The 27,774-nt window shown below is 31.9% G+C and overlaps 2 protein-coding genes across 5 annotated transcripts; one reads left to right on the forward strand and one right to left on the reverse strand.

Moving 5' to 3' along the window:
• Nucleotides 1-3,837: 3,837 nt before the first annotated feature.
• Nucleotides 3,838-12,333, reverse strand: LOC134685295 (uncharacterized). The gene is made up of 6 exons (XM_063544920.1): nucleotides 11,909-12,333; nucleotides 8,826-8,986; nucleotides 7,609-7,793; nucleotides 6,650-6,785; nucleotides 5,157-5,286; nucleotides 3,838-4,137 (listed from the first exon to the last, which is right to left on the reverse strand). The coding sequence occupies exons 1-6, from the start codon at nucleotides 12,291-12,293 to the stop codon at nucleotides 4,049-4,051; spliced, it is 1,086 nt and encodes a 361-aa protein (XP_063400990.1). The 5' UTR covers nucleotides 12,294-12,333; the 3' UTR covers nucleotides 3,838-4,048.
• Nucleotides 12,334-12,402: 69 nt separating this feature from the next.
• Nucleotides 12,403-27,170, forward strand: LOC134685293 (uncharacterized). 4 transcript variants are annotated; one of them, XM_063544918.1, is made up of 3 exons: nucleotides 12,403-12,667; nucleotides 12,950-13,065; nucleotides 22,135-27,170. In XM_063544918.1, exon 3 carries the CDS (start codon nucleotides 22,151-22,153, stop codon nucleotides 23,960-23,962), a length of 1,812 nt encoding a protein of 603 aa, XP_063400988.1. In that variant the 5' UTR covers nucleotides 12,403-12,667; nucleotides 12,950-13,065; nucleotides 22,135-22,150; the 3' UTR covers nucleotides 23,963-27,170. The 4 variants fall into 4 exon arrangements, with proteins under 4 accessions (XP_063400988.1, XP_063400987.1, XP_063400986.1 ...); XM_063544917.1 differs by having other exon boundaries at nucleotides 12,405-12,667; nucleotides 12,950-13,165; XM_063544916.1 differs by lacking the exon at nucleotides 12,950-13,065 and having other exon boundaries at nucleotides 12,425-12,667.
• The last annotated feature ends 604 nt before the right edge of the window (nucleotides 27,171-27,774 follow it).

Consider the following 27,774-nt stretch of genomic DNA (forward strand, 5'->3'; position numbering starts at 1 on the left):
TGCAATGTCAAATTTATTTTGTGTATTAAAAGATTTTACGATGTATATGTCAGGCTGGCCTGTTCTATTTGACATTGATCTCATGTTTACTGCTCAATGTTAAGTTTCTGTTTTAGGTCTGTTTTTCTTATACTTCAACAGTAATAGGTCAACTATATATATTTGGTGTGTGGAATGATTCTAAGATGTATATGTCTGTCAGGTAATTATCATCTGACCATGACCTAATGTTCATGGTTTATTTGTCAGTCTTACTTTTTCCTGTTTATTAGATACTATATATATGTGTAATTGGTCGACTATATTTATATGGAATGATTGTAAGGTGTATATGTCTGTCAGGTAATTATCATCTGACCATGACCTAATATTCATGGTTTATTTGTCAGTCTTACGTTTTACTGTTTATGTTTGTTTCTTACATTCTATATGTAATTGGTCAACTATATTTATATGGAATTATTGTAAGGTGTATATGTCTGTCAGGTAATTATCATCTGACCATGACCTAATATTCATGGTTTATTTGTCAGTCTTACGTTTTACTGTTTATGTTTGTTTCTTACATTCTATATGTAATTGGTCAACTATATTTATGTGGAATTATTGTAAGGTGTATATGTCTGTCAGGTAATTATCATCTGACCATGACCTAATGTTCATGGTTCATTTGTCAGTCTTACGTTTTCCTGTTTATGTTTGTTTCTTACATTCTATATGTAATTGGTCAACTATATTTATATGGAATTATTGTAAGGTGTATATGTCTGTCAGGTAATTATCATCTGACCATGACCTAATATTCATGGTTTATTTGTCAGTCTTACGTTTTACTGTTTATGTTTGTTTCTTAGATACTATATGTAATTGGTCAACTATATTTATGTGGAATTATTGTAAGGTGTATATGTCTGTCAGGTAATTATCATCTGACCATGACCTAATGTTCATGGTTCATTTGTCAGTCTTACGTTTTCCTGTTTATGTTTGTTTCTTACATTCTATATGTAATTGGTCAACTATATTTATATGGAATGATTGTAAGGTGTATATGTCTGTCAGGTAATTATCATCTGACCATGACCTAATATTCATGGTTTATTTGTCAGTCTTACGTTTTACTGTTTATGTTTGTTTCTTACATTCTATATGTAATTGGTCAACTATATTTATATGGAATTATTTTAAGGTGTATATGTCTGTCAGGTAATTATCATCTGACCATGACCTAATATTCATGGTTTATTTGTCAGTCTTACGTTTTACTGTTTATGTTTGTTTCTTAGATACTATATGTAATTGGTCAACTATATATATGTGGAATGATTGTAAGGTGCATGTATATGTCTGTCAGGTAATATTCGTGGTTCATTTGTCAGTCTAACGTTTTCCTTGTTATGTATTTGTTTCTTAGATACTATATATGATAGGTCAACTTTATATATGTGGAATGATTGTAAGGCACATGTATATGTCTGTCAGGAATGATCATCTGACCATGACCTAATGTTCATGGTTCATTCGTAAGTCTTACGTTTTCCTTGTTTATGTATGTGTTTTTAGATACTTTATACGATAGGTCAACTTATTTATGTGGAATGATTGTAAGGTGTATAGGTCTGTCGGGAATAATTATCTAACCATGACCTAATGTTCATGGTTCATTTGTTAGTCTTACGTTTTCCTGTTTATGATTGTTTCTTAGATACTATATGTTATAGGTGAACTTTATATATGTGGAATGATAGTAAGGTGGATATGTCTGTCAGGTAATTATCATCTGACCATGACCCAACATTCGTGGTTCATTTGTCAGTTTTACATTGTCCTGGTTATGTTTGTTTCTTAGATACTATATACAATAGGTCAACTATATTTAAGGTATGTAATGATTGTACTGTGTACATGTCTGTCTGGCAAGGTTTGTCGGACCCTGATCTCATTTTTACAGTTCATTTTACATTGCTCAATGTTAAGTTTCTGTTTTTAGATCTGTTTTATAATACTTATAATACAACAGTAACATGTCAACTATATTTGGTGTGTTGAACGATTGTAAGTGTAACAGTAAATTTGGTCCAGTAGTAAAATTTGTCTGGCAGACTTTTTTTCCTAGTTAATTAAGTCCATGTCCATGATTTTACTAGGAGAATGTGAGTCCAATGTCAGACAAATTTATTGTAATTATTGCAAGGTATGCATGTCTGTCTGTCAGGGTTTCATCTGACCTTGACCTCATTTTCATGGTTCATTGATAAATGTTAAGTTTTCCTCGTTAAGTTTACTCAAATATGCAATTGGTCAACCATATCTAATAAAAATTTTGTGTATAAAGTGATTGTTAGGTGTAAATGTATTTCTAATTTGGTTTATCTAACCTTGATCTCATATTCTTGGATCAAGTTTAGTTTATGTGATAGTTGTAGTAATGCTTCATATCTAGGAATATTAACATAAAGGTGAGACATTTCAGCATGTGCACATGTTTTTGTTGTCTATTTCTACAGCTTCTTTGTAAGTGTAGTGATCATGCTTTTACCTTATCACGAGTTCGGTTAGCTTTTGAGAATGTCTCTCCCATTATAAAAGATTCCAAAAAGTGGTTTTTACATTGATGTTCTTTTTTTCATAGATTCAGAAATATCATTGGGAGTGTTAACCCTTAGAGACCAAATGTGAGTAGGTTGCATTTCTTTTTTTTTTTTCATTAACTGATTAATTTTTTACCTCAGTGATTGCATCAGACAGAACATGTCATGCAAAATGTAAGTTTTTAAGGACTTTTGGAAGTATTTCTTTCAAGATCAAAACAGATTATGTGGTGTTTTGAAAACCACTACTCAAATAACTTCTGAATAGAATTCCAAAAGGGGTTGACTACCTTTTGAGGTCCATATACTTTTATTATAAAAAAAAACAACAATAGAAACGGCATTCAATATATATGCAGATTATTATAAAAGGTGAGCAACACAAACTGCTTTGGGCCTGTAGATAATTATTTACCTTCCTGTCCGCCAATTTCAGACCTTTACTTACAATAGAAAGTTCATAGTTGGTATAGAGATGGTTTAGTGAATCAAAAACTAATCTAATTATGATAGCTTTGGATCAAGCAGATGGATCAAGCTCAGGTCACACGATATTTAACTCATTCATAAAACAAACTCAAGATTGGTCCATTACAAGAAAAACAATTATTTAGGGACACATGTATTAGGATTAAGGTAAATAGAATGGTGTTTTGGTTACAATAAAAAGAGCAAATTTATGATGTTTTATCCCATAATACTTATCCAAATTATTAAAAGTGTCAATAATGTTGTCACTTTTATAAATTTCCTGTTTACAAAACTTTGAATTTTTCGAAAAACTAAGGACTTTCTTATCCCAGGCATAGATTACCTTAGCCATATTTGGCACAACTTTTGGGAATTTTGGATCTTCAATGCTCTTAAACTCTGTACTTGTTTGGCTTTATAAATATCTTGATATGAGGTTCACTTGATGAGTCATATGTAGACGAAACGCGCGTCTAGCGTACTAAATTATAATCCTGGTAACTTTGATAACTATCAGTAAAACTTTTGAATGGACAACTTCAACATAAAGATTTTAAACTCTTGGTTCAATAACTTTCTTGGTCTGGTAGTTGTCTCTTCGAAATATTCCCCATTCCCATTCTCAATTTTATAACACACATATCAAAATTTCTTAATAAAATCTTTTCACAGTTTATATACATGTACAAAGATAATCTTATAATTTCCTTTAGTTGTATTGTATCCAGCTCGAGAAAACAACTGAGACTCAAAGAATGAAAAAGTATGCATTGAATTAATGCATTGAGAGTCTTTTATTGCATAAGAAATGTAATATTATGTCAGTAATACAAAATAGATATTCAGAACTTTTAAAAGCAATTGTAAGGATTTGTAAAAAAGAGAAGAATTGACAGTGATTTGTTCTTTTGAATATTTTTAACAACAGAGGAGAATTTGAAAAGTTGTATCTGTTTAGTGTTCATTGATTTTTTGTCAGACGCTGACTACACTGTAAAGGATCCAACATAAACAATGCTGGTATCTTCCATGTTAGGCATGATATTGAGTCTCCACATTCCTGGACCAAATACCACTGAAAAAATACAATAATAAAATCATTAGTCTTTACTTCTATCAGTAAAACTTTTTTAAATTATTTATACATGTAATTATCAAAGTCAAAAGGACTTCATTAGTATAGTTATTGATTTCTATATATTTTGCATCTTGCATCAGATCTTTCAACTGATGAGGAAACTAGTACTCTTTTCATAATGGTACACCACACAGTCATGACAGGAAGCAATTAGTTCAAAATTCATTTAAACTGGAAGTTTACTGAGGAAATATTGGTGTAAACAAATCGATTTATGTTTGAGGCTATATTTTAAGTTACAACTGGTCATAATTCTTGTGAAAAAACATAACTAGCATAATATTCTGCACATCAGGTGTTATTCCTCAAGCAATTGCATCACTCAATAAAACTTTTCATTCATGATAACATGTGGTCCCACAATAGAGTGCATAGGTGAATTGAAAAAAAAAGTTATAAAATTTATTTTTTTCATGATCATAGCTAATAAATTTAATTATAAGTATTGAATGCTTCTTTTTGGAACTTCATATGGTTGTAAAAGCATTGACCGTGTGCACATTTTTAGAATGAATTGCGGAACAAAATGTACTTCGTTCAACGCTTTTACACCCCAATAAATTTACAAAAAGTAGCATTCAATTCTTAAATAAATTTCCCTGGGATAATACTGGTATATTAGATATACAGAAGTTTTGCCTGGAAACAGGTCACCTACGAAGTTATTAAATGATGTAAAATATCATTTCGAATAAAACTGTTGCTCATATATTTTGACCAAAAACTATGCATGAAGTGGCCAGTTCAGGTCAAATTTTTATGTAAAAAAATATGGGAATGAGGGGTAGGCTCTTTTTATGGCAATCACCCATACAATTGCATGTTTCTTTGCATATATAAGCAATCAATTTGAACATCATAACCTACCCCAATACAAAAATAATTCCAACCCAAGAATTCCCCCTTTTTATTTTTATTTCTGGAATAACCTTTACAACAAAATTCTAACCACTTACCTATATCTCCTTCTTTCAGGTCAACATGGAGAGGGGAACAAACATCACTGCATTCTTGTACTGAAGAAAATACAGCCTTTCTGTTTCCCTTCACTATGGAAACAAATACAGCTTGGTAGAACCCTCCAATCTATAAAAGAGACCATAAATATATTCTCAAATCAGCTGTATAAGTCAAACGTATTTTCAGATCTAAACAGAAGGCCAAACATATTCACAAATCTGTTATACAGGCTATATTTATTCTTAGATCTGTGCCATAGACCATTAATATTCTCAAACCTGTCATATAAGCCATACATCATGTACATATTCTGAAATCTGTTATATAGTCCATACATATTCTCAAATCAGTTGTATGCTGATAAGCCAAACATATTATCAAATCTGATATATACTGTGAAAGTACTTTTATTCGTGGGGTACCAATTTTTGTGGTTTTCGTGGGTGACTCTATCCAAGAATTTAAGTGACCAACGAAATAAAACAACCATTGTCCACATCAAGACATGGAAAGATCCTCATCTGTATTTTGACTACTGATATGATGTTTTAATTCTCATAAAAAATAGTTTTGATCGATAAAAGTAAGATTTCCGGTATTGATATGCTAGTATGATAAAGTGTTCATTTTAAATCCTCATAGTTCTCGTACACTATAAGAAATAATAATTTCATGCTGGGCTTGATTTTGATAAGAATTATTTGACAAATCAAGATACGTTTATAGCATTTATTTATGTTTCAGTTTTCTTAAGGTGACATCTTTATGGCCTAATTAACACCTTTGATGGTCTTTAATCTGTGGATCACTTTATCATGGGTTAGTTACACCGCCAATGTTTACTTTGCAATTTCCTTCAATCCAGACTATTTGTCACTTTCGTTTCTATAATTTTTCAATTATTATTTTTAAGAAAAAGAAAATCCACGAATTTAAAAACCCACGAACATGTAAATATTGCTAAAACTACGGAAATTGATACCCACGAATTAAAGTACTTTCACAGTAAGCAACAACATCTTAGGAGATTATATAATGATATCGGAAGGTATAAATCAACTTATTGCAACGACTGGTAAAACATATAGAGAAACAGACTCATTTATCACTAATTATCTTTTTAACATATGTACATTTCAACTCTATAAAACATTCAATTTAACCTTAATTTATACCTAAAAATGTAGCTCTAGTGTGTATGTGTGTATATCAATTTTACTTGATGTTTTTTAAAAACTTTCTACAGCGCTCATAGTCCTGGAACTTTTTCTGCTTGCTTTTCAAAAATATTTTTCTACATTGGCAGTAACGCCCATTTTTGCCCTCAAACATTTGTCGAAGTTCAAAGATCAAACAATTTCAAAGTACAGTGAAGTAGAGTAGAGATAAAAAAGAATCAGGTGGCTATTTAAAGCATAACCTTTCAACCCTAAAAAACACAAATACACATAATCAAATGAATTATATTGTTTTGCTCTTTTAAACCTACTATTTCAAATAGTTGTGACCTTGGACCATCTATGTACAGTGTCTTCTCTAATGCCACTTCTGATTCTGGGGGAACAAATTCTGGTCTTGGAAACATCTTCCTCAATATCTGGCTACTAGCCATGTTCTTCGATACCCTGAAGAAGAACATAATATGTGGCAATGAAATTCGGTCCCAAGACTGGTATTTTTCACATAATTACACCTTATGTAATCCTGATTGAATGTAGTTGTTTCCTGGCAGAAAAACTAAGTCCAATTATGAGTAAAATACTGAAAGAATAGATTTTAATTTTTTACAAAATATACTTTTGAATACGAACTATCTTATGATCATAAACAAGCTTCTGTCCAAGTTTGGTAGAAATCCAGGATATTTTAAGAAAGTTATTAAAATTTTAAAAACTTTGAGTAATGTTTCCTGGCAGAAAATTAAGTCTACTTAATATAAGTAAAATACGGAAAAATAGATTTTTGTATTTACAACATATTCTTCTGGATACTATCTTATGATCATAAACAAGCATCTGTTTGGTAGAAATCCAGGATAGTTTGATAGAGTTTTAAATATCAAAAACTTTAACCACAGGGTGAATATTTGTGAACACCACCGCCGACAGAATGTAGGATCGCTATGTCTTGCTTTACGACTAAAGTTGAAGGCTCGACAAAAAGGTTTCTTATGAAATTACGACAAAAGTTGAAGGCTCGACAAAAAGGTTTCTTATGAAATTACGACAAAAGTTGAAGGCTCGACAAAAAGGTTTCTTATGAAATTACGACAAAAGTTGAAGGCTCGACAAAAAGGTTTCTTATGAAATTAGAACTCACAAATTATTTTTATATATTATTTAGAGACAGATCAAGGGCCATTCACAGACAATTCAGCTAAATACCTAAGAGTGTAAATATGTCTATTGCTTTGCTTTTTTTTTCTAGAACACACATACAATGTATTACCAGTGCACACTTAATCCTGTTTTCTTCTTTAGGTTATCATTGTCTTTTAATCCAAACAAACTGCCAATGTCCGGTACTTCTTGGTCTGTGGAATAGAATCTGGCCACTGATGTATCAAGGACATCTTTGTTTTTGTTGTACAGATCTACCACGTCCTCAAAGGTTACAGTTGGAACCATTTTTGGCTAAGTAATGTAAAAAAATTATAACATAAATACATAAATACAGGTCTGAATCTAAAGGCAAAATCATTAACACATCGACAGAAGATGCTGATATTAAAATGATCAGTGAATTTTTAATTTGGTATAATTATTTTTCTCATATAAATTTAAAATTTCTTGGCATTTTTTAAACTTAGCACAATCTCTTCATATCATAGAGTTATCAAGTTCTCTGAATTTTTACAAAGTATGCTTTAAACTGTATGTAATAGTCAGGATACTCCTAGAACTAACTTTTGTGGTCTAGCAATTTTCACCCTTCTCACGTACAAATATGTCATGTTTGTGAAATGTTGTAACTTCAGAAACAAGTACATAAATGTTAGAAAAAAATACACTTTATCTCTACTTAGTCCAATTTGGAAAAAAAACAGTCATTTAAACAACTTCCTGTTTAGAGGAGGAAAGAGGAAAAATTTTAAAAGTGATCAATAGGAAACTTTGATAGATTATGATTCACTTTTATAAAACTCAAATTATTATCAAAAAATATTTTGTTTGAAGTATTTACGATGGTTTAAACAGGTCTCATTAAATACAATCATGCATGGTGCAGTGTTTAAACAGGGTCCAAAATAGCTTTAACTAGATAAGAAAGTTGTGTAATTTTAGAACTTATCCGGAATCGAAAAAATAGCGATTAGGTGTATATGAACTATCAAAACTGTTTGAAGAGCTCACAAATGTATACCATAACTCAATCCTGCCCACTGTCTTTTGAATACTAGTAGACATGGCAGACAATATTTTCATGTAGAAAACTCAATTATTCGGATATTCTAATGACAGTGCCCTAGGCATCAGAACATTTCGAATCGATCAATTAATTTTCTGCAGCAGCCCCTTAAGTGTTGTTGTTTGTTATAAGGCTTTCTAAATTTTATTTGAATAAAAGAATTGCTGCAGGTGGTGCACAATGCTATTTTGTTTTCAAAGATACGAAAAGACAAGTACTATAATGACTATGATCAGTATATTATATAAATTGTATACCTTGAAAACAAAAGGTTGTTGTTGCTGGCAGTGTCTCTTGACAACCCAATGTATGGGTTCAGTCATCAGCTTGACTTCATGGGTATCCATACACAGGTCACATTCCTGGATCGGCTCCCTAAAGAATGGATTGTCCAATAGACATTCTGCATCATAATAAGCTGAAAAACATTTCAATTGAGGCTGGTAATCATGATGAACAATATTAAATTGCCATTCTAAACTTTACAAACACTTACAGTATTCAATTAATTTAGTAAAATATATATACTCTTTTTTAGGCAATATTGAGCTTCCAAAGAAAATGTTGGAAAAGTCAAATATTTTTACAACCAATAAGATATATATTCTGTCAATTCAGCTGTCAACAAGTAAAAACTGCCAAATCTTTTCAGGAAACCTAAAGGACTTTAACAGTAACTTTACCTTCCGCAATAAACTACATCAAACAGGCTATTATTTGAACTTGAAATTATTTTTAATTATGGAATTTGCATAATTTCTAGTGCTGGAATTTTTTTAATAAATTCCATGTTTATTTTGTACTCAAATGTTCTGTGCTGCACACAACACTGTCTATTACAAAGGAGATAGTACATTTTCAATAGAATGAACTGTGCTGCGCACAACACTATCTATACAAAATACATTGTATGGAAAGTGTTATGATCCGCTCAAAACATTATACGGTAATACATTTTTTTACCAAATAAGCATAGAATTTATTAAAAATTTCCAGCACTAGAAATTATGCAAATTCCATAATTAAAAATTTTCCAAGTTCAAATAATAGCCTGTTATCAGCACAGATTAATGAAATACAGAGAGACAATTAAAGCCACGAGATATAAACCATTGTTTTGTATGTAGAATGAAGAAGACTTATCAGTGGCGGACCCAGAACTTATCATAAGGGAGGCCCGCTGACTGACCTAAGGGGGTCCCACTCAAGTCATGCGTTTAGTCTTAGAGGCATGATTTTTTTATTAGTTGTTAGTGGCTTTGAACTAGCTGTCAGATAACCGTGAGTACTCTCAGATCTGTTTCAAATTTCAAGTCAAGAGAGTTTGAGAAAAAGAGAGTTAGCGCAAGCAATATTTTATTATGAAGTATAATAAATTTCAATATATATTCATATTCAGAAACAAGCAACAAGTGTTGTTCAATGTGAGCCAAGGCTCTGTGTTGAAGACCATACCTTGACCCATAATTGTTTACCTTTTATAAATTGTGACTTTGAAGGTGAGTTTTCTCATTCATTTGTCACTGGCACTCATACTGCATCTTCCTAGCTCTAAATATTGTGTTAATCTATCTGCAAGCTTATTATGTTAATCTATCTGCAAGCTAACAATATAGGACTTTGGGCAAGTCCAGTAAAAATTGGTTTGGTCCAGTTAAGTGACATGCATAACTGACAAATATTTTTTAATGTTTGTTCAAATGATATGTCAAAGCATCTGGTCCTTTTGAGAATGGTTTACTAGACCAAATCTTCAGTAGATTTATCATTTAGCCTTGGGAACTGATGGACTATTTCTAAAAATTCTTTTCATACATTTTTGTACTTTTGAATATTATCAATATGCCATTGTTTTTTCTTGATAATAGTTAATCAAATCATGCTTTATAACAACATCTGGTTTTAAAAAGGTCTCATGTTTCTTTTTTTCAATTTTAGGTTTACATTACTTGTAGTATATAACATCATGTTACAATGTATTATTGATTTTGGAAATTCAATATTTATCATGTACATGTATATAAAATCTTACATGTTTATTAAAATTATTTTCCATCTACACATTCTTTGGCTTATCGAATAAGAATTATCTAACACTATTGATACCCCACTAAGAAATCTCTTTTTTTTGGATTTTCATCCAGAACAAAGAACATTGGATATATGTTTTCCATATCATTTCCCTTTCATGAAACAATTGCAGCCCCACTGTCTATATACATGATATATATTGTTTGTCTTAATTTAATAGGAACTATATCTGTTCAAAATTAAGTGATCAGTAATCTTTGGATTTTTCTCTCGCTTACAAGGTTGGATGTTTCGATCAGATCACTTGTTTACTGCATTTTGGCCCAGGCATATAATATATATATAAATGAAAAATATTAAGAAATAAAACTGCTAAAATTGTTGTATTACAAATACATTTAAGTCTTTCTGAACTTCTTTTAAGGTCATTATTAGTACATACAGAAATAAACATTTAAATTAATTAAAAGTTTTAAATAATGTCATGAATAACATGCAATAAATCTCATGCATATTGCAGCCTTAATCATCATGATCATGGTAATGAAATATACATGTATATTATAGGTGGACAATTAATTCAATTACCTGTAATTAGGACTGATCACAGGTGTTAACAATGATAACAGTGATCAACAATTTGACAGTTTATGCTAATCACTTATGTAATGCCTTTGATCAGGGACATATATAAGTCCTTGCTTTGATGCAAGAATAAAGGACTAAATTCCATAGACAAATAAAGAAGGATACACATGTGGATGGCTGGATAACATCCAGTGGGAAATTAAATAAATATTCAATAGGAAATATGTTAATATGCACTGTGAATATGAACATGCATAATTGCTTTGTCATAGAGGGACAAGCTGACATGTCAACTTACCTGCTATATATTGCTTATTTTTTGTGCTGGGAGCTAAATTAAGAAGCTTTGAATTTCTTTAATTTCCAAGTCATTAGTTTGACCCGGCAAGGGATTGAACCCATGTCCTCCCAAACTCTACATGCTCTAAGAACAATGAAGAGTGCAACAAAGAGACCACCAGGGGCAATACGAGAAAATATATAAAACTAAATAAAACAATTCTTGAGATAGGTTAGTCCAAATAACACTGAATAAATTGGGAAAAGCTTGGAAAAAGTGAGGATATGTGAAGCAACCATGGTTAAAAAATTGAACATCAACATAAATTTGGTGATAGACCTAGATTCCTTGTGTACAGGCCTGACTATAGAATCTATTAAACACTATACATAAGTGAACCAACAATAGTAACTACAGTTTTTGAATTATTGTTCCTCTTACATGTTATGTTCACTATCTTGTGTAGAGGCAGTGTGGCAAGACGAATCGCACGAAACACCTCGTATCCATAAGGCTGTAGAACCTTCATTACGTAATTTCCAGTTGCTTCATGGTAGGATGCTAACATAAAAACGCAAAACAAGACAGTAAATGTGATTAAAATCACTTTGAACATTAATTTCACACCCTGGCTAAATCTTAGCCATATTTCCATTGCTGTAATCCTATTCTCGTTTTCCCTTGGGACATCAGCCTCATTTTCTAGTGCTTTGTCAATGCATGCATTGATCTCATCTGTTGTCATGCCCCATTCTGAACCAAGTCTCTTTAATTCAGAGACATTCCTTTTCAAAAAGAACATAAATTCGACTGCTTCCGTGTCCATGTTGTCAGTAAATAATGTCCTCGGTATTCTTCTGTGTATCAGTAAAAAGTCCGGAAAGCTTCCGAAAACAACACAAACAAATGATAACTTTTATAGTTTTCATTTTACAATTTTTTGTTTCATTCAACGAATAATTTCCATTAGTAATATCAATATCTTAATAAATTAAATCAACTAAACAAAATATTAAAGAAAAGAATCATCTACAGTGTAAATATAATGGATGATAACAACATCATTTTTATTGATCTTTTATGATTTTGATAAACAAGCATGGCGTATATTGACAGCCTCCGGTTGCAGAAAAAGTTTCCCAGTTTACCGGAGACTGAAACTTCTAAGCAAGTTCAAGAAACAGTTTTAAAATTATCATGGTAAATATAACGTGAATAAATTGATTGGTTTAGACCATTGTCATTTTACCTTGATATTTAAAACTATAAAGTGCCCGTGTTTACGACGACGTTCGCGTAAATTAAAATATTTTAATGGATATTGCATGTATTCCTTACGTTTTAATTGAAGACTTATCACATGCATAAAATGTTTTTAAAGAAACCTGCACGGTTGGTTAAATGTTCAATTCATAGGAAAAGGGTCTAGTACGTTAATGTAATTAGGTCAAATAAACGAAGGCAATTGGAGTCTATTTATAGATGCCGTAGCGAACAACGGAGCCGCGGCAAGAGTTCACATTGATTGACAGATGAATGCAATTATAAATATCCAGATGTTTATCCCCAAGGCGTAGTGTGTAGACTGCAGTTATTAAGTGTGTGAAAATCTTATGTTACAAAATTTTATTAAGCTGTTGAGTAAATGTACCTGTATGCAAGTAATGTGTGTGATTTATAGAGCTGGTATAATTTGAGGTAAACTACATGATCACAGTGACACACAATACAACATATTATATACTAACATTTTCATTTGATGATTTCCCTATTGACCTAATATTCAATTTTATATTTTGTACGTCATGGTAGGAAAATAAAATTTGAATATTCACTGTGCGGAGGTTTTATTGCGTGTTGCACAGTGTTGCACAACTTATGGTTAACAAAGGCAAAGGTTGGGTTTTGTATGAATGTTCCACGGCTGGCAGGTACGGTAATGTGCCTATTCAAAGTCTGCTGTTGTTGAAAATATTTTGTTCAGTGTTGATTGTTTACATGTTTATATCCATCTGTTTTTTTCATCGGACAAAGCAGGGACTTCACAGACTTTCTAATAATTGTCGCCAGAAATATTATCCTTTTCCTTTCTCTTTTTTTCAGTCATGAATTGCATATTATTATAACTTTATACATATATGCTTCATATAAAGTTATATCATATCATGCATTTCAGGTTTAAAATTTTTAGTTACAGATTTCCATTCTCATCATAAACCCTTCCAATAAAACCTTTCATACATGTAACTTTTAGTGGCGGATCCAGAAATTTTCATAAGAGGGGACCACTGGCTGCCTAAGAGGGGGCCAGCTCCAGTCATGCTTCAGTAATTCCCTATATGAAATGTAAGCAACCAAATTTTTCCCACAAAAAAGGGGGGGGGGGCCCTGAAAAACCCTCTAAATCCACCTCTGACTTTGATAATAATTAAAGCAGATCATAGACATCTGTTTGAATTGAAACAGGGAATTTGGTTTGTTTTTAAAAGTAACAAATAAAACATTAATTATACTTTTTTTACTCTTTTTCTCTTATTGAATTGATGACAATTATTGGTCAAAAAGGGTGATTATGACCAAATGATCAACAGATGCTTGTCTTGGTCAATCAGTTGCAAATTTATTTACACAGCAATATTAAGTGACATTTATATTGTTTGATAATAAAACTTTAACGGATCAGGAAACCATCTATATATAGACCCACTTGTTTCACAGATACAAATTTTGTTTATCAATGTTTTTCTAAATTTTTTTTCAATTTCCTGTCTATTTGTATTACTTTATTAACGTTTTTAATGTTGACTTTTTGTTTTCTAGCAATGAGCAGTTTACTATCCATATATGGACCATAATTTGGTATTCGGCCTTTGGTTTCTTTTGGTTTCCTTTTTTATAAGTTCTAAAACTTTAACTTTTATTCTGTGGGTTGTGTTGGTGTTAGAATAGTATGAATGGAACAATTGAGTTTTTCAAGAAAAAATTAATACATTTTGATTCAACGTTTACGTGACAGGAAACCAAGCAGGAAACCAATCTTTATTTTCTTTATTTTGCACAATATATTTCAAAAGACATAAATGAACACCATTACTAGTGTTACTTGCTTCATGTTAATATTTTAAATCTATTTTCAATGTTAAATTAAAGTTTTTTTTAAATGCGACAGGAAACCATAAGAAACCGAAAGCATTTTTTAAGTTTTATTTTATTGCAAAATCTGCTTAAAATAATCTGATCAGTATACTTTTTATTAAAATCCATCTTTAATGTAACAGTATTATAAAACTCCTAAATATGTGCTTGTTTTGAAAACAATTAGTACAATTTATTCAGAAATTTCTATTTTTTCTTTATTGATACAGGATACCATAATCGTTGTATCTTGATGTTTAAGCCAAAAAAATGTATTTATATTTGGTTTTGAAATTCCAGTTATATACAATTTATTCCAAATCATTGGCAATGTAACATTCTTTAAATCCAGTAAAGAAAAAAACTTTTAACTTGGAATTAAAATCTTTAAAATAGGCACAATGTGATACTTGTGACCTGTACACCATCTACATGGTTTCCACATTTTAACCTACTTTAGTGGGTTAAAATCAATAAAGTTCTTCTTTTCAAGTCATGCATGGTAAAAGTTTACTTCTCCTTTGACAAGTATATTGCGTTTCTGATGTGTTTGCAGAACATGAATAAAAAATAATAATTAAAAATTGTGACAAAGATGCCAACTTTGTACATTCCAAGTGTAACGATATATTAACATGTATTTTTTATCAAATTATATTTATTCGCATAAAATATCCAGTAATATTTACTGCTGAAGTTAAATCAATTCAACGAGCATTGGTACAATGATAAGAGACGTAATTTCGATTGATTTTTCCAAGGACTCTTCACATCGTTATCGGTAAACAAAGTGTGTTCTAACATCTGTCAAATCTGTAATCGATTTTGTCAAGTCATTGGGCATCCATTTTCACACAGGATCGTATGTAACATTATGCACATAGGAAAAATAACAGACCACCTGCGCAATCTTTTTGACAATTGTATTTTCCTCTTTTAAACAAGACGAAACAAATCTACATATTATGTTTGCTAACATCCCGTTGGAAACAAAAACAATGTTTAGACCTAGTATTTCGTACATCCAGCCGTAATGGCGTGATCACATGTTAGTCACATTTTTCACGTATGACCGGAAATGAATAGACAAACAATTTTTATTAAAAAAAAAGGAAATAACTGGACTTCTGTTTCGTGTGAGATGTAACACATAACGATAACGTCATTTTCTAACTTAATTATTACGAAGAACAGAACTAGAATGTAAATCCTCTCTGATTTACCTGTTTGAACATCTCACGAGAGTTCATATTTGCATATTGTTATAAAGAATTCTATTACAACAAAGCAGATTACATCATCTTAAATTTGCATTACGAAATCAGACTCCAAAGTAACGCAACTGGTCTTACACCTGCTACTTATAATTCTCGGCATTTTCTTCAGACAATTCTTATTGGTCGATGTTCTTTATTATTTGAAAGCAAAAGTTACGAATCTGCCGGTGACGATTATCTATAAATCAGTCAGCGTTATGCACTACGGAAGCGGAAAGTAACATTAGAAACGACACAAAAATACGGTCGTATAATCTTTGAAATTTGTTAATTTCAATTTTTTTTCTAGGGAAGAGTAGCATACACTTGTATGTTGATAAAAATAAAGGCTTCTTTAGATGTAGTTACGAGTTTTCTTACAGTAATACACATTTTTATCACTTTTCTATAGTTATAGGAAACGAGCCCAATAGCAAATTATGGTCCATATATACGCATATTAAAAAATTCTAAAGGGATCTAAGTAGCCATTTTGAATAGCTTGCCCAGCTTTAGGTAAAAAATAATTAAAATATTTCTATGTGTCCAAGTACCTTAGGCCAAAAAAAATTACATGTCTGTTTCCTGCTGCCAAGGCAAATAAATCAGGGTCGGTAGGTCGGGATTTTTTATTTTTATTTTTGCACCTGTCAGATTTGCAGTTGGTTAAATGTCATGTTTTGTTAGGGTCAAGCTTTAATTGAATAATCCTCCCAGTGCCAACATTTTTTAAACCTTAATTGTAGCACATTTGTGCTGGGAGCAGCCATTTTATTGTTTAGGCATAGTACAACACTGGTCGGGGGGTTTGAGTCAGGGTCGGTCAGGAAACAGGAAACAGACATATTTTTTTTTGGCCTTATAAAGACGCTCATTTTATACTGAAACAATTTTTCCTTCAAAAGCATGCATTTTATTTATCAACGACACCCTTACTCAGCTATCATTTCATTCGTTTCAAATTATTAGCTCACCTGGCCCGAAGGGCCAAGTGAGCTTTTCTCATCATTTGGCGTCCGTCGTCGTCGTCTGTCATCGTTAACTTTTACAAAAATCTTCTCCTCTGAAACTAATGGGCCAAATTAAACCAAACTTGGCCACAATCATCATTGGGGTATCTAGTTAAATAAATGTGTGGCGTGACCCGCCAAACCAACCAAGATGGCCGCCATGGCTAAAAATAGAACATAGGGGTAAAATGAAGTTTTTGGCTTATAACTCAAAAACCAAAGCATTTAGAGGAAATCTGACATGGGGTAATATTGTTTATCAGGTCAAGATCTATCTGCCCTGAAATTTTCAGATGAATCAGACAACCCGTTGTTGGGTTGCTGCCCCTGAATTGGTAATTTTAGGGAAATTTAGCTGTTTTTGGTTATTATCTTGAATGTTATTATAGATAGAGGTAAACTGTAAACAGCAATAATGTTCAGCAAAGTAAGATCTACAAATAAGTCGACATGACCAAAATGGTCAGTTGACCCCTTTAGGAGTTATTGCCCTTTAAAGTCAATTTTTAACCATTTTTTCGTAAATTTTAAATATCTTTTACAAAAATCTTCTCCTCTGAAACCTTTGGGCCAAATTAGTCCAAACTTGGCCACAATTATCTCTGGGGTATCTAGTTTGAAAAATGTGTGGCGTGACACGCCAAACCAACCAAGATGGTTGCCATGGCTAAAAATAGAACATAGGGGTGTAATGCAGCTTTTGGCTTATAACTCAAAAACCAAAGCATTTAGAGCAAATCTGACATGGGATAAAATTGTTAATCAGGTCAAGGTCTATCTGCCCTGAAATTTTCAGATGAATCAGAGAACCCATTGTTGGGTTGCTGTTCCTGAATTTGTAATTTTAAGGAAATTTTGCTGTTTTTGGTTATTATCTTGAATATTATTATAGATAGAGATAAACTGTAAACAGCAATAATGTTCAGCAAAGTAAGATTTACAAATAAGTCAACATGACCAAAATGGTCAATTGACTCCCTAATGAGTTATTGTCCTTTATACATGTAGTCAATTTTCATAAAATTTTCATAAAATTTGTAAATTTTTACTACCGGTAAAATTTTCCACAGAAACTACTGGGCCAATTTATTATAGATAGTGATAATTGTAAGCAGCAAGAATGTTCAGTAAAGTAAGATGTACAAACATATCACCAACCAAAACACAATTTTGTCATGAATCCATCTGCTTCCTTTGTTTAATATTCACATAGACCAAGGTGAGCGACACAGGCTCTTTAGAGCCTCTAGTTTTAATTTCCCAGTAAAAGCAATGTAACTGGATAATGTGTCATGTTTATATAAGAACATAGACCAAAAAATAAATTCAAATCATGTAACCAATCTTAAGTTCTTTGACTAAAGTTATTTTGTGTCAGAAACTTATTATGTGTCAAATATTTAATTACAATCAAAATCAGATTTAGAAGTGTTTTTAAGGGGCCCGGGCCCCCATTTTCTGGTAGAAAATTGGTTGATTACATACGGAATCACTGAAGCATGACTGGAGCGGGCCCCCTCTTAAGCAGTCAGTGGGCCCCCACTTATGAAAAATTCTGGACTGCCACTGCAAATTCAGACCTTAATCCAGCAAGAATTCTGCCCCAATTGTTCAGGGTTTGACATCTGCATTCGTATCCAGCTGCACTCAGGAAAGCAATTTATTTTTTACATATAAGTAAAATTCACATTTCAAACTCATCCAAACCTATCTAAAATCGTTATTGTGAATAATTTAAGCAAGTTCAGTTTGCTCCGTTTATTTATTTCAATGAAATAGTGCAGCTGCGCTCAGGAAAGCAATTTATTTTTACATATATCTAAGTAAAATTAACATTTCAAACTCATCCAAACCTACCTAAAATCGTTATTGTGAATAGTTTAAGCAAGTTCAGTTTGCTCCGTTTATTTATGTCGATGAAATAGTGCATTTATTTACGGGAATGGCAAATATGTTCTTTTACCAAGAGCCTTAGATCCAAAGAATTACTGTATTTTCCTAATAGAATAGAATTTATTCATGACATTGCAACTACACTTGTATACAATGCCTAATTCATGGAATTGGCAATATGTATCTTCTTTTTATGAAGAATTTTTTACTTGTAATTTTTTTTTTAAATTGGGTATCAAGCTAGGGGATAGTATGATAGTACTTGTGAGTCGTCAGTCTATGAAGAATTATCATTGTAGTATAGTATCAACCCAGAAGATTCTGAAAATGATCTATGGTCTTGAAAAACAACACGTTTGCCAGTTAACTGCTTTCCCCAGGAAATTTAAATATTTTGACCAAAATGAAACAATAGCTGAGTAAGGCAGCAAACATTTGATTTTCTGGGGGGGGGCTATGTTTTTTTTTTTTTCCAAGTTTTGGTGAAAAAAATAATTTGTTTTGGACCCTGAGAAAAAAAAAATGTTTGTTTCACCCTCAGCCACTTTATGTAATGCTAAAATTGAAAGAAAAAAATTGTGTTCGGTTTGTCGCTAAAAAAATAGATTGTTCTTCGCCGAAGGCGAAAAAAAAAGTTTGCACAGAAAAAAAAACCATAGCCCCCCCCAGAAAATCAAATGGTTGCTGCCTAAGGTTGTTGTTGATCGGAATCTGATAGAATAATCATTTAGGAATGAAACAATAGCCGAGTAAGCTTGTTGTTGATTGGAATCTGATAGAATAATCATTTAGGAATGAAACAATAGCCGAGTAGATAGAATAATCATTTAGGAATGAAACAATAGCCGAGTAGATAGAATAATCATTTAGGAATGAAACAATAGCCGAGTAAGCTTGTTGTTGATCGGAATCTGATAGAATAATCATTTAGGAATGAAATGAGTGTCTTAATTTGTAAGGTGTATTAAGAATTTTTCAGTATACGAATATGGATAGTAAACTGCACAATGCTTGAAAAAAAATTAATATTTATGCCAACATTAAAAAATTGAATAATGTAATACAAATTATAGACAGGAAATATGAAAAAAGAATTGAAAAGCGTTGATAAATGCTAATGTCAGTCCCTATGTACAGGACAGCTAGGTTATTTTCAATTGATTGCAGCTGACATCATTTATCTCACCTGTATAAATGGTCTCTGATATAAATAGATTATTTTCATATTACTGACTTTTGACTCCGGATTGTATAATTTGTTGACTGATTTCCTTGCAGTGATATTGTTTGCCTTAAATTAGTGGAGAATAAAGGCTTTTTCCCCTGGAGAAGATCCCAATTTGAAAAAAAAATGCCTAAAAATTATTCCCAAAAAGACAACTTTTTTCCCAAACAGTGCAGTCTACGTAGTAATTGTGCATGAATACAAACTAAAAAACACTCATTTAAACAATTTTCTTGCCTAAAATGACTATATGTGCCCATTTGAGGGTCTATTTATGTATCATCACTGACAAAATGGGGTCTTATTTTAAAGCAGGGTTTGACTCTTGAAAATGGGTCTGTAATTTGCAGTTTAAGTCAAATTCATGATTCATTTTAAATTTCCTAATTTGATGAAAATGACGCATATTTTCCCAATAAAAAAGGGTTGTGGTAGTTTTGAAAAAAGCCAACAATATCACTGCCTTGGACATCTTCGTACCAAGACAGGTAAGAGGTATATAATGGGGAGTCAAAAGATGGTAATATGAAAATAGTCTATTGCATTACTGTTACCGCTATAATAAGTAACTTTGCTCATTGTTGAAGGCCGTATGGTGACCTATAATTGTTAATGTTTGTGTCATTTTGGTCTTTTGTGGATAGTTGTCTCATTGGCAATCATACCACATCTTCTTTTTTATATTATAAGCATATTTTTACATGGGAAAATAGTGGCGAAATTTTTCTGCAAGCACTGGTGGAAGAGGTGCTTAAAATCACTCAGGGTGATCTCTAGTTCTCTGAAGGGTAAGCAAATTTTGCTCCTTAGCGGCACCAGTCTTGTTGCTAATGTTAGTGCAAACCATGTGATAAGTGTAATGTGGTAGGTCATATTTGGGGAAGAGAGTACAGGATTGTTGATATATTTGTACATCAATTGGAACATATACTTCATCATCTGTGAAACAGATATTTCATAACATTCAACCAACTGGTGATGATGTTTGTAAAATTTACCAGTGAAAATGCTTAAGGAGAGAGCTCATTGATCTCTTTCAGCATATCTTTTTAGCTCACCATTCCGAAGTAACAGTGAGCTTTAGCCATCACTTGGCATCCGTCATTGTCATTGTCCGTCTGGTGTAAACTATTTTATACATCTTCTCCTCTGAAACTTAAGCTGAATAATCCATTAGGTATCTAGAATAAAGTTAGTGTTTTATTTTCTGTTTCGTCAAAAAACATGGCCGCCATGGCTAAAAATAGAACAAATATGTAGGGGTAAAATGCAGTTTTTGGCTTATATCTCATAAACCGAAGCAGTTAGAGCAAATCTTACAGGGGATTAAAGTGTTAATAGGGTAAAGTTCTATCAGCTCTGAAATTTTCAGATGAATCTGATCACCCATTGTTGGGTTGCTGCCACTAAACTGACATTTTAAGGAAATTTTGCAGTTTTTGGTTATCTTGAATAGCATTAATGATAAAGATAATCTTTTAACAGCAAATATGTTCAGAAAGTAAGATCTACAAATAAGTTTATGTGACCAAAATTGTAAATTGACCCCTTAAAGAGTTATACAATTTTACAAAATTTGTTTATCATGTTTTCTAACTTTAAAAAATCTTCTTTTCTGAAACCACTGAACCAATTCCAACCAAGAGCATGCATGCAGTTAATCACCTTTTAAAACTAACAAACTTCAAAATCTCACACCAAACACCTTTTTCTTTTGCTTTTGAAGAAAGTATGACAAAAAAATGCAATTTTCAAACACTTATTAATATAGATTAAACCAAAAAATCAAACTACGATGAAATTTGACACTTGAACTCTTAAACAAAAGATAAATACCAAAAAATCAAGATGAGCAATTCAGGCTCTTGAGAGCCTCTTGTTGTTTTTGTGTTAGGTGGCTTTTTAAATGTCATTAGTCATCACTAGAGCACCTGTTTTCTTTAAACAGAATCTATTTATGTGTGTATGAAAGATTAAAATTCCAATAAGATATTGTGTATTAATTAGTGTTTTTATATGACAGGATTAATTAGCTGCTATGGTGTTTCTATCATTTGTATCTAGAATCGATCAGATGGCAAGTGTCATTCAGTTAATGATATCGTTTTTATCATAGAATATTGATTTTTTTCTCATTTATAATTTTAGAGTAACGGTATAAAGGATGTCTGATAACAAATTACAGTTTCCGCTCACAGTGTGCACTGACGGGGAAGAATTTATTATCAATAAAGAAGAAGATCCAACAAGTCCCAATCAGTTTCATCATGATTATGATGGGGATCGTGGACGGTCGAAAAGGAGGCGAAGATGTGGACAGTGTGGACCATGCCAGGTTAAAGAAAATTGTAACAAATGTAATTTCTGTCTAAGAAGGGACGTTCTAAAACAGACTTGTATATACAGAAAATGTGTTTATTTACGATCAAAGCCAAAACCTTATCCAAGTCCTCAAGGTGGGCAAGAGTTTAATCAAGTAACTTCACCCCCACCAAGTCATTCTGTTGTTAAAAATAATCGAACACCTCCAGCAAGCAGTCTGCAGGACGGACCAATTGTTTCAGGGCATAATGCCCAAATATCACAGACATCTGCTAGCACGTTTAATCCATTTACACCGGTCAGTTCTGCTGGTGGACCAAACTTTTCATCTAGTGATTCATTATTTAAACCACCAGTTCCTCAATTCTCTCACCCATCACAACCACAGATGGGTATAAATTCTCCAGAAAATGTATTACCGCCACAAATACCTCCATATAATCCACAGACTATGCCACAAATACATAGTGGCCACAGTTCAATGACAATGCCGCCATGTGTAAATGACAAAATGCTGCAACGATCGTCACAAGAAAGTTCATCATTCTCTAGTCCTTTTAATCATCAACATGTTCAAAATGATCCATTACGATATGACTCTTATTTTAATCGCTTTAGTCGCACAACACCAACTAATGATCCACGAACGAATCTTCCATCACCTTGTATGCATCATCCAGGACTACCATCACCTTATCATGGGACCACAGGTCATGTTGACAGAGGCCCTTATAACGGACATTATGTAAGACCACCAACTATTCCACCATATTTACCACCAACTTCTAACATGCTGAGACATTTTCCGTCACTACCTCAGAGGTACCCTATGCATCCGCCCCCTCCCCCTACAGGGAGATATGGGGATGGATATTCCGAACCCTCACAATATCCAGCTGCATATAACAGCTATGGACTGCAGCCGACAGATATGCAAATGCCTATTCATGGTATGTCTCATCACCATCCGTTTAATACATTTAGCAATATAAACCGCTACCAACCTCCACAGTATGAACAATCAAGTACGTGTCCAAAAAACGTCTGTGGCCCTCCTGCATTTCCGAGTTTAGCTTTGGGTACACTCCGGGTGCAGGAGAGGCCTCAAGGTATCCACAATTTCAGATGTAACCCATTCTACCGACCGTTGCCTTGGGAAAAACAATTCTTTCATCCAATTCATCGACCAAATTCTGCTATGAGTGATGATAGTAGCAAAATGAGTTCTTCTTCATCAGGATTTGAATGTGATGTGATATGTATAGACGACATGCAATTGAATGCATATATTCGATCTGATGGTTGTAATAGTATTGAAATAGAAATAGAAAATCCTCATTCTCCAAATGAACAAAATAAATATTATGACATTAAAAAAGAAAAATCAATTGAACCTGATGTCAACTGCAACTATAAATCTAAACTTTGTTCACCAAGAAAGATAACTGTGACAGGATTAGTAACAATAAAACAGGATTTAGGAGATGAAGGTCTTCTTCAGCTAGATATACCTGGGAACAAGGTCACTCTAGAGGAAAGTGCATTAGATTTTTCTTTAGCCAAATATTCATGTAATATTATTGATTTATTGAAATTTATTGAAACTGAACCTAGAAATGAGTTAGAAACACGAAATGAAATTCAGTGTAATTAAAACTAGGTTATCGGAAAAGGAAGTCCATTGAAACTTTTTTAGCCAAATATTAATTAATGCAATAATGTTGATTTAAATAATTTTGAAGGTGAAAATGAGTAAGAAACACAAAATGAAATTTGTACTGTAATTAAATTTGCATTATCATCTCGAGAACAATTTTTTTTTTTATTAAAACAATGAATAATGACCTGTATGAAATCTTTTATGTCTACATACAGTAGAGAAAAAAATTACAACTCATATATGAGATATATTTTTTTTATTTTAATAACTTAATGACCAATGTCCAGTTTAATTATTTTCCTTCAACTTATGTTGTCATGTTTTGATAGAAATTATTATTTATTTTTCAAGATATATAAATATACTTGTGGTCGATGAATTCAACAAAACATTTTTTTTTCATTAAAAAGTAAAACCTTCACTACCACTTAATCATGCAAATAACTATGTACATTTCAAATGTTATTTGTAGTTCTACTATCCTATAAGACCATCTTTTGACTGTTAAATTCTAATGAAAAATTCTCCAATACACGTATCACCAAAATTGATCATTATGATCTATGGTTTTGAAGTTAAAGAATTATATTTGAAGTTCCCAATGTTATTTGACTTGTGTCTTTTTTTCTGATGTTTGTGCTTGTTTAATATTTTTTACATGAAACAAAAGATTTTTTATATTTCCATACAGTCATACAGTGTTTTGTACATGTTATACATGTATGGCTTATCTAACATTTGATATTGTACAGATATTATCATTTTTTAATGTAATATATTTATTTTGTATATAAAGACATTTATTGAATGAGTTGAATTTAAATGTACAATATATAGTGCTGATTTAAGTTTGGTACCCTAGTAGATAGTTGAGCCATATTGATAAGCATAATTTCAAAACATCCCAGACAGCAGAGGCGGATTTAGAGTGTTTAACAGGGGACCTGTCCCCCTTTTTGTTGGAAACAAATGTTGATTATTTAGGGCATCACTGAAGCGTGAATGGAGCAGCATCATCTTAAGTAGTCAGTACCCACCACATGCCCTATCCCCCCTTTATGAAAAATTCTGAATCTGCCACTGTATACTTCAGTAAAAATTAAGTTCATGTAGGGAAAACATACATGCGACTCTTAAACAAAAAAATATTGTAGTGGATTTTTCCTTTGTGTGAAAGTTGGCAATGGACAAAGTTTTTCATTTAATAAAAGAATAAAAGTTACACTTTTGATTTTTAAAGTATTATTTGTTATTAGCATTTCCTGAAAAAGCAATAATTTTGACTTATTTTTTTTGTCCATGTATCTATAAGTTCAGGTTTCTGAATTTACAGTACTTCATATACATGTACATATTTTAAGCAATCCTGCTGGATCAACATGTAGATATGTTTCCAATGACACAATTTGAGCAAGAGATACTGCCCCTTTCCTTGCACAAATTTCTTCATAAATTTACCAAATTGAACTGCTTACTAGACTTACTGCTAGACTTCAGAAAAAATTGTTTTCTGAATAGTTTTTATTCCTTTTAGTCTTGCTTGATTCATCACTTTGATCTAGCTGTCAAAATCCTTTATACATGTATTACAACAATTTGTTGAGGAAAAAGAGAAATGATTGCCTCGAAAAGTATAAATAATACATAATTTTGTCAAATTAAAAAGCCAACTGTTTTATGTCCATTTCTTATGAGGACTTTGTCCTTTGTTTTACAAATATGTAATACTTGAATAATTGTTAAACAATGTACACTGATATGGTACTTTTGATTTTTTTGGTAAATTACACTGAGCAAAACAATAAAATTAGATCAAAATTACTTGCCGACACCAAATGTAAAAATAAAGAAAGGAATTTTCAATGGTATCTTTTTCCATTTTAATTCATGTTGAAACTTAGGGACATCAAAAGTTCAATAAAGGATACAAAACTTAATTCATATAGTTTTTTCCCTGACCCTCCTACCCCCTATTAACTTAATTTGGGAAAAATTGATTGACCAAAAAGAATATATGTAAAATCGATGTCAATTTATACAAAACTTGCAGCAATTTGCCCCACACCCCCAAACTATTTGAATTAAGTTTTTTATCCTTCATTGATTTTTTGATGTCGTCCCTTACTGATCTCATTCTGTTTTTAAACAATATAAAATGTCATTGTTTGTGTATCATATATAGATGTGATGTTAATCCTGTAAATTATTGAGTAAAATACTGGTTTTGTTTGGTCAACAAGGTACTGAGTTTACATGTTTTTATGCCCCACCTACGATAGTAGAGGGGCATTATGTTTTCAGGTCTGTGTGTCCGTTCGTCTGTCTGTTGGTTTGTCCGTTCGTTCGTCCGTCCGTCTGTTCGTCCGTCTTTCCCGCTTCAGGTTAAAGTTTTTGGTCAAGGTAGTTTTTGATGAAGTTGAAGTCCAATCAACTTGAAACTTAGTATACATGTTCCCTTTGATAAGATCATTCTAATTTTAATTCCAAATTAGAGAATTTATTCCAATTTCACGGTCCACTAAACATAGAAAATGATAGTGCGAGTAGGGCATCCGTGTACTGTGGACACATTCTTGTTAACATCACAGTTTAGATCACTAACAAGGTTGTGATTCTATTTGTTTAACAGTTCATTACACTGATGTTTAATTTTAAGAATTTCACAAGTTTTAACTGGCACTATGTTAATTTATTTATTTATATAACTGTTAATTGTTACATTTAATATATCACAATTTTATTTTAGTAAATCATGCATAATAATTACAATTATATAAGTGCTATATAAATTAAGTTAAACTATTTGAAAGGTTAATGTTGCATCAGTCTACATACTTCAATAAGCATCTGTGTATGCTGAAATAAAGAAGACATATTCATTTTACAATGTTGTTGTTTGCCTGCTTATAACAATTCATGTCTTATTTCAAAGAAGTTTATATAATACACTCTTATATATTATTATTCTTTGAAGACTGAATTCTCAAAAATAAACCTTTTTCTTTAAAAAGACAAAAAGAAAATGTTGCAAAAAGCTTATGGATCAGATTTTAACGTGCAAGAAAAAAGCATGTATGTACTTTACTAGGAATCTCATAAATATGTACTATTTCTAAAAAATAAAATGCAAAAGAGGATATTTGAAGGGGGATAGGACCTTAATCGGGACTCCAGGATCAGGTGTTTTTAAGCTTGGGATTTCAGGATTTCAGGATTGACTCTTTCGGGATCCGGGAATTCTTTTTTTTAATTTCAGGACCTCTGGATTTCGAGTTTTTAAGCCCCGGATTTCTGGATTTCATGTTTTTAAGCCCGGGATTTCAGGATCAGGACCCCTCCTACCCTCCCTCATATTTGATATATGTCTATTTCCAGTAGCTATACATAATGTCATTGTCTATCAAACTTATAATGGTTTTCAAAATATGGGACCAGTTATGGGGAATTGGCAAATTGACTACATGTATGTATTGGCAAAAATTGTTTTATTTCCTTTGAATTCTAATCATGTATTGTTATAGTTTGGAATATGTTCTTATTTATATGTTTTTGTTAGAATTTCATTATATCATGGTGCTTTTATATGATCTTGTTGCATTTTATGATTTTATACATTTGTTCATTTACATTTCCCTTAACATGTGCACTATTATCATGATTATGTTGATTATTTATTCTGTATGAATTGACAGTTTTACATATAGATTTGTAAGTGTCATCATGGCCACTTGAATTTTCAAAATATTCACTTGCTATAAGGTTACAAGCTTTGCTGTAAAAATAATGCATTTATACTTCTAATTTAC

The sequence above is a fragment of the Mytilus trossulus genome, chromosome 9 (assembly GCF_036588685.1).
Source record: "Mytilus trossulus isolate FHL-02 chromosome 9, PNRI_Mtr1.1.1.hap1, whole genome shotgun sequence".
NCBI classification, from domain to species: Eukaryota; Metazoa; Mollusca; class Bivalvia; order Mytilida; family Mytilidae; genus Mytilus; species Mytilus trossulus.